The sequence below is a fragment of the Canis lupus genome, chromosome 10, assembly GCF_011100685.1.
Source record: "Canis lupus familiaris isolate Mischka breed German Shepherd chromosome 10, alternate assembly UU_Cfam_GSD_1.0, whole genome shotgun sequence".
Lineage (NCBI taxonomy): Eukaryota > Metazoa > Chordata > Mammalia > Carnivora > Canidae > Canis > Canis lupus.
The window spans coordinates 3,102,932-3,115,004 of NC_049231.1; the positions used below are offsets into that span (position 1 = coordinate 3,102,932).

Here is a 12,073-nt window from a genome sequence, read left to right on the forward strand (position 1 = left end):
TATCTAATTTTTTGTAATCCAAAAGTGCAACAATAAGGACTGATTATTTGGGTTTACAGTAAATTACACACCAATAAGAAAGTTACACTGCTGATTCACCACCAACAGGTAAAAAAAAAAAAAAAAAAGCAGAGTTTGTTATATCTTAAAGTTGATTTTTTATTATGACTTGCTATTTTCATTATAGGTGAATATTTCTGTTATAAAGACTTGACTTACAGATATTTGAGTTGTAGGGGAGGAAGGGGAGTTTTAAGCTCTGAAATATTATTGCTGCTCAGGTCCAAAGTTTCGAGGGACTGAAATTGTTTCAGATGCTCAGGTAATATCTCAACAATCCTGTTTCCAGCCCTGGAATTTAAAGATAGCACAGATGACAGGGTTAATAGTACAACAATCTGAAAGATAAATATTTTCCATTCCTAATTTGTTCTTCAGAAATATGGAAAACTGTTTGCTCTGAATTCTACTTTTAAAAGTTAAACAGCAATTCTTATGTCACTTTAATTTCATCTTAAGCAGTAAATTATGATATTAGAACGCATGAAAAACATTCCTGTATAACTCCGGGTGTGTTTAACAGCTGTGATTATCCAAGTGCTATGCGCTTAAACCGTCTGATTTTTCTTTATGTTATTTTGTTACCAGTCCTTCCTTATCATTTTTACTAAATGGTATGTAAAATGACTAGCACTGAGTTGGCATTCCAGGCACCGGTGTGTGAGTGCCCTATTCTTTTTCCTGATTCCTAATCTATTTCTAATTCTTCTCCTGGAGAGACTACCCATACTACAATGAACTTAAAATACTTAGCAGATTTTTTTTTTTTAAAGCCATGCTAGAGAGCTCTCTTTTTCTTTAAGAAAGAGCAAGTTTCAATGTATTGCCACAGTCTTCTAAACCAGTAGATACGCTCCAGGGCTTTGAGTATTATAAAAATATCACATAAAATCACACCAGTCTAAATAATCTCTAGTTAATTACATTAATAAAGTTGAACATTAACAGTCTTAAACACCAGACCATGATGACCAATATGGTAGCCACACGTAGCATTTTAAATTAAAATTAAATGTTCAAATTTCAGTTCCTTAATCACAGTGGCCACATTTCAGGTCCTCAATACCCACATGTGCTTGGTGGCTGTCATATGGGTCAGTGCACATACAGAACATTTCATCAGTGAAAGTTCCACTGGTGAGCCCTATACTAGACCACAAATGAGAAACAAAAAAAAGAGGCCAAGTCACATCTCTTAAAAGGTCATCAATACAACAGCTTTCAAGGGGGGATATTCAGCATTAAATGACAATCTTGCCAGAAAACAGGAATCAAGTTGATGTGCAAGCCATCTTATTTGTCATATTAGATCAAGTAGCTTGGACTTCTTAAACCATCATTTGGCAGGGGAAAACAACATGCCCAGGTAGGAAGGCCAGGACGGAAACAGAGTCCTCTTACAAAGAAGGTCTCCTTATAACCGACGGAACAATGACACAATCCGAAGGCTCTGGGGAGACCTCTATACGTGATACGTCACATGCTGCTGTTTTTCTACATAGTCTACAGTTAAGCCTCATTTAATGAGAAAACTTGGGAAATAGATCTCATAGGTGTATCTTTCTACCAATGACTTATTTCTATAGCGCTTTGAGGTTATTAAGCTCTTCTGCATTATCATAACACACAGGCCTCGCCTCTCACCGTCTCAGAAGGTCCCTGAGTTACGCACCTCATCCATATTTTCACAAAATCCCATGCTGAGTTCCTACACGGCACTCTCACCCTGCTGGTCTTCTCTGCCATACTAGGAGCTCCTCTATGTAGGGGGATAGGTCTTTACCCCTCTGTCCTGGACTATATACGAAGCCCAATGATGCTGAGAACACCTCAAACGTCAAGCCGAGGCTAAGCATTGTTCATAGATTACACCACTTAATCAGAATAACGTTTCTCTAGTATATGTATTATAGGTAATTGTAAAATTAGGATAACTAGAGCTTTTAACCTAATGAGGCCACACGGGTCCCAAAGCAGTCGCCGAAGGCTTGTTTCACAGAATACAGCGTCAATTATATTTTGTCAATTAAGTTCTTATGTGGAGATGCGCCCCCAGAAAGGGCCACTACTTCCCACCCTTTCAAAAATGCTGAACCTCTGGTTTCATACGAATGTGGGATCAACACTGGCTCTTGGAGCCATCCCTATGCCAACACTAAGGATGCCTTGGAAACAGGGTCTCCCCAGTCTTGCTTGCACCCCAGGAAGACAACGCAGGGGTCTGTACGTGTTTGCCATCCACCAGAGCAGAAGACCAACTTCCTGAATATGTGCCAAGGTCAGGTGCTGATTCACCAGCAAGAATAATAAGGGCAGAAAACAGGTTGGACCTTTTCTATTTAAACAACAACAAACAAAACTTCTCTCAAAATATTGTTAGAATTCTCCATATCTTACTTTTAAGGACTGTAGGGAATCTCTACATTCTGAAGCAGCCCTATACAAGGTAACGGGCATAGGTGATGTCTATCTTAGGAGCTGAACTTATCTGTGATAATAGTAAGGTTTTTTTTTTTTTTAAAAAAAAAGGTTTTACACTCCTATGTACAAGTAACAAATATCAAGGCCCTCAGTCTCCCATAAAGTCTTACAGACTTTGTTTAGAGTCAAGTCAGCCATGACCTCTGATTTTGACCATTTCCCACATCTGGATTTGCCAGTGTATAAACTCCTTGATCTAGTTGTGAGGTACAGGGTAATGCAAGCGAGACAATTAGTCAATCTCTAGATCCCGGAGATGGAGTTAGTCCAAGAGACAAGCCACAGGGCCTTAGGGTCAGGGTGTGTGGGTACAACAAAACCACACTTTAGGGGACAGCAATGCGCTCTTAAACACATAACCCAAATGTTTGCATTACCAGGATGTCCTTCCCACAAACAGCAGAGGAACCCTGAAATGCGCCCCCCTCCCCCATCGCCCTCCCCGGTCCCCAGTCACTACCTCCCATCGAACTCTGCATCTGGCTTTGGCCCCCAGGCTGTCTGAGGCTAGTACAGCCACACGTAACATTTAACAACACAAAGAAAATGCTCGGCTATAGATTTTTTTAATAAATGGAACAAACTGGTTTTTTGTGGGAAGGAGAAGGAGACCCACAGGTGTCTATCACATTGGTCAAATAAGGCTACGGTTTGGATAACAGGGCATACAATCTTTGGTTTATACGTTCATTTGTTTATTAAGTAATTATGAACAAGGTATTAAAACTGCCAATTACTTGAGTGACGAATAAAATTTTCCTTGCAGTTAAAGTATGCTCCAGCCAAAGCCAGCAATTTCCTGAACTGCACACTTCCTAAATTGCAGTGTGAAAGTGCTCAGTTACAGACGGAGCGTGTACAGTGCCCTCTTTGTCAGCCCTGCCTCCTTGCACAAAAATCCCTTACAACTGCCAGGATAATAGGCCCTGTATCACAGAATTTTAACTCTGTTCTAATGGAACTGAATTAAATCCAAATACCAGTTTCATATGAGCGCTCAGACTAACTGACAAATAACCACCTGATATGTACCGGATTGAACAAAACAAACTTGCTTTATATCAGGCAAGAGTTTTTAAAAACAGGAGACAACTCCACTAAAAACTAGATTGAAAAATCCTTTTAATCACCTAAAACCTTCAAAATAAACACAATTCTAATAGAGCTGGTCACAAATAGCCACTTCTAAAAGACAAAGATTCAATTCAACCCCAGCTTAATTTTTCTCCACATGTGGACAAATGCCAAAATTGATGAACACACTGAAAGCGCTGCGGTTGATTAATATTTATTTCTGGCAGGATGTGCAATGCTTTAACAAAACAAACTGCGTGAATACCTCTTTCCATGACTTAATGCAGAAATATCATCTCTCCATTGTTCAAAAGTCACAATGTGTAAGCAGTGTGAGTATCGGAAGGCATTTCAACCTTGTGCAAATCCATCTCAAAAAGACCGTGGACATGCTGGTCATCTGCGTTTGTTGACAGTACAAGGTGTTCCATGGTCAAACCACTGCCGAGGTCAAGTATAATTAGTCCCTTGTGGACATACACAGGCCTGGGGGCTTGGTCTGTTGGAGCACAGATGGTCCCTCAGGCTTCCAAGAGGCCACAGGAAAAACAGAGGAGTCCCAGGTAGTCCAGCCTGGGCTTCTTGGGCCCAACCATAATGGTTTCACTTTGCTGCTAACTTCCCCTTTCAACCCACTTTCCCAAATACCTTTAAAATGCAGAGGCAAATGCAGCTTACTATTTTCTCAGGGTGGTATTTGCTCAGAGAGTGCTGAAGATCTAACGAGGAACAACCTTCATATGGTCCCTGACCTCATAGAGCTTACATTCTAGTGGGGCCAAGAGGCAGGCAGGCAGAAAGGGTCACCAGATATCCGCTGTGGTAAGAGGGCAGTGGAAGAAGGAAGAACAGCTTCCCAAAAAGTGGTGGGAGGGGTCAGCAAAACTTCCCACGGCAAGGAGACGGGCCAGTGCTCCAAGCAGAAGCGAGTGCGAGTAAGGCAAGGCTTCCCTTTGAGGAAATGAAAACAGGCCTTGATGGCTGGAGTCGAGGGTTCATGAGTCAAGAATGGGGAGAGATGAAGTCCAAGAGTGAGGTAGCCGGGAGGGGAGGAGGGGAGGTCAAGTGGAGCCCGGTAAACCACACAGGCATTGGGACTTTATCTCAAGATCAGCTGCAGGAGGAGGGCAAAGGATTTTCAATATGGGGTGATGATATCAGACATGCATTTGAGAAAGCTTGCTCTGGCAGTAGTGGGAAGGAACACGGGTGGGGGCCAGGCGTGTCCAGGTGCCAGGAGGAGGTGCAGAGGACTGATGACAGTGTGTCGGGGTAATGATGACTTTTTGCCTAGCCATCCACTTGGGGGGTGAGGCCCCAACTCTTCATCTGGTTTCCTAGAGCACAGGCTGTGCTCTTCTCCTCCCCTGACACAGAGGTTCAGGCTTCCAGGTCTATAGCCTCTGGACACCAGAACCCAGTTCAGTTTGCGAGAGTCCCCATCCACTCTCCGTTACCACTTATGAGTGTGTTGCTGCCAGGAAGGCCTCTAAAGCGTGGGGTGCACACGAGGATCCCAGCTGGCTCAGGTGTGAGATGCTACTGACCATTTTAATGTAATGACTGGGAAAATGGACAAACTTGTTGTTCTCATACACAAGACCGTGTTCATTTGTTCGGATCCTCTGAACGCCTGCACCGACCGTAAACTAAGTTATAACAGTAAAACGTAAGTCATGAGGTTAGTGACACGAGCGCTGGGTAAGATGAAGACTGGTTTTACGTCTGACTCACTGCGATCTCCACAATGCATAAGAGTCGCAGAAGAATTTCATGGACTCTTAAGTGGATATGAATGGTGTCAGTTTATTTCCAAAGCCTTGAAAGGAGAGTGAAATATTCTTTGTGAGGAACAAGAATATCAGGTTTGTTCACTCTGGAATTCCTGAGCCAATTAAACTGTAGCTTCCTGATGAATAAGAAATATCTGTCCATAGGTTCAACTGTCTCCTACCTATTTCACAAGGTAACAGGCAGCTTAAGGCTTCACCACTGTGATGTGTAAAGAGAGACGTGCAATCTGGGCTATTTAAGAGAAGGTTGCGTGCCTGTGGCATTTACCTTTTAGAGGAGGGGTGTGCAGTGAAGTTTATGTTGAAACCATTTTTTTTTTATATGTTGCAACGCCCTCTCTTCTTAGAATGCATCACTCCAACCACAGCCCTGGAGTCTGGTTCAGTTAGTCAGCTCACATCGGCTGACTCTGTGGTCATCCTCTACAACCACAGATAAAGCACAGTAACCGTATTGACTTGGGACAGTCGGCCTAGCCCCAAGGAAATACTGATTTCTACCTTTAACTTGATTTCTACATTCAAACTTGCAAGCAACCACGTTAGCACCCATGTATAAAAGAATTACAAGTTGTTAAAGAAAACACTACATTTTGCAAATAAAGGTCACTTGCATTTCCAACAAGAGCTTTCTTCCCCCAACAAAATGCTTCCTTGAAGACTCCCTTGGCCAGAATAACTAACACCCCATAATATTAGGCTTCTTTTAACAGAGAGACTTGGCAAGCAAAGAACCTCTCCCATGCAGATAAAAATAAACTGTCTCTGCTCATCTTTTTTCTAAAAAGATAATTAAGAAGTTTCATTAAAAGAACACATGCTCAGACTGGTCCAGTGGTACCGTGGCATCAAAGAATAACGCCAGCTAGGAAACTTCTGCAAGGAGAAAGATTCTTGATTAAGAACTAATGATACTAAGCAGCAAATGGGCCACTGTAAGGAGCAAAAAGCCCATTCTTTCAGATAAAAAAAAGCCATGTCACCATAAAATAGAATTGTCTTTTGGATCAAGAACATGAATGAAGATGGTCGTAATATTTTAATAAAAAGGTTCTACGACAATCAGGGCCCTATATACGTGCTAATTATAATACGTGTTATAAACGTAAAACAAATAAGGGTCAAAAATCCATTACATCACATTAGAAAACAACCCTTTTGGATCACCAAGTGTGTCAATTCAAGGTTAGTTCTTTCTGTAAACAGAAATTTAAGGGTGAACCCCTTAAAACTTAAGATGCCAAAGATACTTACTGAATAATTATTTTAATCTGAAATAATTTAATTATGTACAATACAAATGAACTCTCATTTAGTAGACTTTAAATTTTTTCCCTGCCTCTCTTTTGGGGCAGAGGCTTTCATTCTTTTTTTTTTTTTTTTTTTTGTGGGGCAGAGGCTTTCTATACAGATTTTCATATGCCAGACCATTGTTACAGTTCAGCTGTGAGTTTGTGTTTCCCCCCTTCCTTGTGGTTTACTTGTGAGTAGAAAGACTAATTCATCTTTGGTTCCCCGAAACTCGGGATTCCATGATTGGGTTTGAGGCCATAAATGACCAGTGCTTCATCCAGAAATTCTAGATCAAGCTGGCTGGTAAGGATTTATTTGAAGTGTGGTTCGAGATGCATATGTACATCAGAAAATGGTATGACCATCACAGCTACTGGCCCCCAAAAAGTAAAACTGCCTCCCATACATTAGCCAATCTGTTAAAAGTAGGATCTTGTTAATGAAGCAATTCAAATCATAGTTCCTACCAAGGGGATTTTGGTTCTCTTCTTGGTTGTGTTTTGATTTACTTGACTCTGCGGACCTTGATTTTCTCACCTGTCAAGCAGGAAGGCATTGAATGGGATGATCTCATGCATGTCTAGGAGCTGTGATTCTGGATTTGGAGGACAAGCCCTGCAGAAGGCCAGATTTGCTTTAAAAAAAGGCTTCATGCCATCGTTACACAGAAAATGAAGCCTCCTGCAGAACCTGGCCTCACTCTGGGGGGATTTCAGCTCCATTGGGAGTCCCACTGCCTGACTGCCCGCCTTCATCCTTGGTTTACTCCCTCATTTTCCTGGGGCATATCCTCCACTAGCTTCCCACGCACAGAGGTGCTTCCCTCAGCCCCCAGGTTTGGAAACGTCTTTATAAGACTGATGGTTTGAGTGTAGGCAGAGCTTAGCAGTCATTCTCCCTTTGGGATTTTGAAGACATTGTTTTACTCTAACCCACAGCACTGATGGAGGTACTCACTGGGGAGCCAGAGGCTATTCTGATTCTCGATCCTTGTGTTTCTCAAACTTGGACAGGCATCAGAACCGGGGGGCAGGGCTTCTCTTCCAGCAGGTTAGGTGGAACCTGAGAACCTGCATTTCTACCAAGTTCCCAGGTGATGCTGATGCTGCTGGCAGCACACAAGAAGAATCACTGTCAACCCTTACAGGTGGCCTGTTTTGTGTTTTATCTTTTTCCTCCTCTCAGAGCTTCTTTTTACTCCTGGTATTCTGAAACTGCCCAGGAAATGTCTACAGAGTAGGTCTTTCAATTGCTGGCACTCAGTAGGGCCTTTCAACATAGAAACCTGTGTTTCTTAGTTCTGGGATATTTTTTTTGTATCTCTGATGATTTCCTTCCTTCTACTCCCGCAGACGTCTCTGTGGAATTCCAGTTAGGTAAGTGTTAGACTTTAGCCTGGTATTCCTTTTTTCTCATTATTTCCTCTCCCATTTTCCATCCCTTTGTCTTTCGGTTCTTCTTTTGGAGCAAGTTTTCAGCTTTCTTCCAACACTTTTATTGCCTTTTAAAGCATCTGTTATATTTTTAACTTTTAAGAGTTCATCCTTATTTTCTCAATATCCCTTATTATTATTATTTACCATTCTTCATTTGTTTTGTGGATATCACATCTCTTTGCTTTCTGCACATATTAGGTTGTTCTGAGGTTCCCTTTTTCTTCCACTGTCACTGGTTCTCTTTTCCCATTCATTTCAGACATTCATTCATTCATTGAGATGGGGAGAGAAGGGCAGGAGGGGGAGATGGAGAGAATCTTAAGCAGGCTTCACACCCAGTGTGGAGCACAATGTGGAGCCTGATTTCACCACTCTGAGATCATGAGATGAGCTGAAACCAAGAGTTGGATACTTAACCGACTGAGCCATCCAAGCACCCGGCAGACAGTGATCTTACTAGAAACTTCTACAAAAGTCTGGTGATCACTGGGCTAACTATTCATGTTTAATAAAAAACAATCACAAGCTTACTGAGGGCTGTGTGGGGAATAGATTTGTTGACTGGTGAGTCCCACCACATGATGGGATCTCCATATGTCTTATTGCTCCAATCTTCCAATCTCTAGCCTGGTGGGTCTCAGCATGATCGCTGATATCCGGGAGGGCTAACAAGCAAAGCAGCTGGAACAAGGGAGTGTCATCCTTAGTGTTCAGATGAGATTTAATTTCCCTGATTGCAGAATATGCTACCCTCAAGCCCCACCTCTTCCTTGCCCAGCTGGGCTTATGTCTCAAATTCTAGACACTTACTGCCTCAGCTCTGCAGAGGGTAACTTCTAGTCTTCTGCCTATGTCAGGCACTAGGCTTTGAGTTTTAGAAGATGAATATGGAGGAGAAAGCAGGAGGTCTCATCGCTTCTTATAAAAGAGTTTTAACCTATCCCCCATTTGGAGTCCTCCTGTGCACCGCAGGTCCCAGGAGAGCTGGCACCAGCAGGCACCTCCTCCCCCACACATCCCGCCAGTGCCACAACCTCTGCAGGTGGAGTGATCCGCCTCCCGTCCCCACGCGCCCTCCCTGTTGGTACTGCCCTGGCCAGAGGGCAGAGCACACAGGTTTCCCCACACTCTACCTCCCCTCCCAGAACACTCCCAGGCTTGGAGTTTTTCAGTAGGTTTGTAGTGGGGAGGGTCCCAGGGAGGGTACTCAGACAATAAAGAGATTGGACTCCCCCACCCCTCGCCACAAAAAAAGCCTGCCCTTATAGGCTCTGAATTTCTGAACTCAGAATGGAACTGCAGGGGAAAAAAAAAAAAAATCTGCTGCTTTTGGGATCCACTCCATTTTCTCTCTTTTAAGTCGGTTACAATTTGTTTGCTTGCAAAATTTTTACGACATCTCTTATTTGGACTATCTTCTTTCCTATTTCAACTTTGTTTCTGTCTGTGTGCATTTTTTTTAGCCCTTGCTTCCATTTTAAGGGAGTTTTAAGAAAGAACAGAATGAGATGAATACATTATATTCAGTCCACCATCCTTAATCCGAAGTTTTCAATAGAAAGCCAATCAATGAATAAAAATGGCTTTTCTCTAAAAACCAACATAAACCACAAAACCTTCCCTCAAAAGAGCTACTGTAATTTTTTTTTTACTGAAAAAAAGTCACCCAACTTAGATTTGTGTATTTTAATTAAAAATTAGCCCATATAAGGGATTTTCATTTTAGATGATTGCACAAACCAGAAAACATGGCATCATTATTCTGAGCCTCAAATTAATAAATTGTTCTCATACAGAAGATTAATTCTGTATGAACACATCAGGTTAAATTGATACTTTATTTTCTGATATGGTCCACAGACCAACTGACTAGGAACATCACAGATACAAAATTTCTTGATTTAACCACGTATTTAAATTGTTCTTGTGAATAAGACACAGATAATGTGGTGATGATCATACAAGCAGGTATGCTTACATCCCTTATCTTTATCCACAGACACGAACCTTTAAAGGAAGCTGCTATAATACAAAATCAATGTACAGACATATGATGCATTACTAAACACTACTAATGAAGCAGCAAAAATAATTAAGAAAATAAATCTATTTACAATTGCATCAGAAATAATGAAATATCTAGGAATAAACTTAACCACAGAGGTGAAAGAACTATTCTCTGAGAACTACAAAACACTAATAAAAGAAACTGAAGACAGCACAAAGAAATGGAAAGACATTTTTCGTGCTCATGGACTGGAAAAACAAATATTGTTAAAATATCTATACTACTGAAAGCAATCTACAAGGTTTAATATTATCCCTATCAAAATATCAACAGCAGTTTTTGCATAACTAGAGCTTACAATCCTAAAGTTTATATGGAACCACAAAGACCCTGAATAGCCAAAGCAATCTTAAAAGAGAAATCAAAACTGGAAGTATCACAATCCCAGAGTTCAAGATATACTACAAAGCTATAATCATCCAAACAGTTTGGTACTGGCTCAAAAACAGACACAAAGATCACTGGAACAGAAAAGAGCCCAGAAATAAACCCCTATTATAAGGTCAATTAATCTTCAACAAAGGAGGTAAGTATAAGCAGTGGAAAGATGACAATCTCTTCAGCAAATGGTATTGGGAAAACTGGACAGCTACATGCAAAAGAATGAAACTGGACCACTTTCTTACACCATACACAAAAATAAATTCAAAATGGATTAAAGATCTAAATGTGAGACCTGAAACCATACAAATCCTAGAAGAGAACACAGGCAGTAATTTCTCTGACACTGGCTATAGCATCATCTTCTAGATATGCCTCCTGAGGCAAGGAAAGCAACAGTAAAAATAAACTATTAGAGCTCCATCAAAAATAAAAAGCTTCTGCATGGAAAGAAACAACACAACTAAAAGACAACCTACCAAATGGGAGGAGATATTTGCAAACAACATATCCAATAAAGGATTAGTATCCAAAATATATTAACAACTTATACAACTCAACACCCAAAAAACCAAATGATCCAATTAAAAAATGGGCAGAAGACATGAACAGACATTTCTCAAAAGAAGACATCCAGATGGCCATCAAACACATGAAAAGAAGCTCAACATCACTAATCATCAGGGGAATGCAAATCAAAACCACAACAAGATAACATCTCACACCTGTCAGAATGACTAAAATAAAAAACACAAGAAACAACGACTGTTGGTGAGGATGTGGAGAAAAAAGAACCCTTGTGCACTGTTGGTGGGAATGCAGCCACCCTGGAAAGTGGCACAGAGGTTCCTCAAAAAGTTAAAAACAGAACTATCCTACAATCCAGTAATTAATCATACTATTGGATATTTGCCCAAAGAATATGAAAACACTAACTGAAAGGGATATACACACCCCTATGTTTATTGCAGCATTATTTACAACAGCCTAATTATGGAAGCAGCCCATAGGGTCCTTCGACAGACAAATGGATAAAGAAGAGATGAGGGATGTGTGTGTGTGTGTGTGTACACAGAGTGGAAGATTACTCAGCCATAAAATAGAATGAAATTTTGTCATTTGCAATGACATGGATGGAGCCAGAGAGTATAATGCTAAGGAAAATAAGTCAGAGAAAGACAAATACCATATAATTTCACTCATATGTGGCATTTAAGAAACTAAACAAATGAGCAAAGGGAAAAAAGAGTGACAAACCAAGAAACAGACACTTAACTTTAGAGAACTGATGGTTACTGGGGCGGGGGCGGGGGGGTGGGTGTTGGGGGGTTGGGGGACGGGTGATAGGTGATGGGGATTAAGAGTATACTTAATCTTCATGCACACTGGATAATATGGAACTGAATCACTGAATTATACACCTGAAACTAATATAACACTCTATGTTAACTATAGTAGAATTAAAATAAAAAAAAAAAAGACAAGGA

General features: G+C 41.0%; 1 protein-coding gene across 4 annotated transcripts in view; it reads right to left on the minus strand.

The window, feature by feature from the left end:
* The window catches only part of LRIG3 (leucine rich repeats and immunoglobulin like domains 3), a 49,081-nt gene that overhangs the window by 20,211 nt on the left and 16,797 nt on the right, over positions 1–12,073 (minus strand). For all 4 annotated transcript variants that reach the window (XM_038549842.1, XM_038549843.1, XM_038549841.1 and 1 more), the window contains exon 4: positions 220–351. In XM_038549842.1, coding sequence (XP_038405770.1) covers positions 220–351 — 132 coding nt within the window. The remainder of the gene's footprint in view (positions 1–219; positions 352–12,073) is intronic.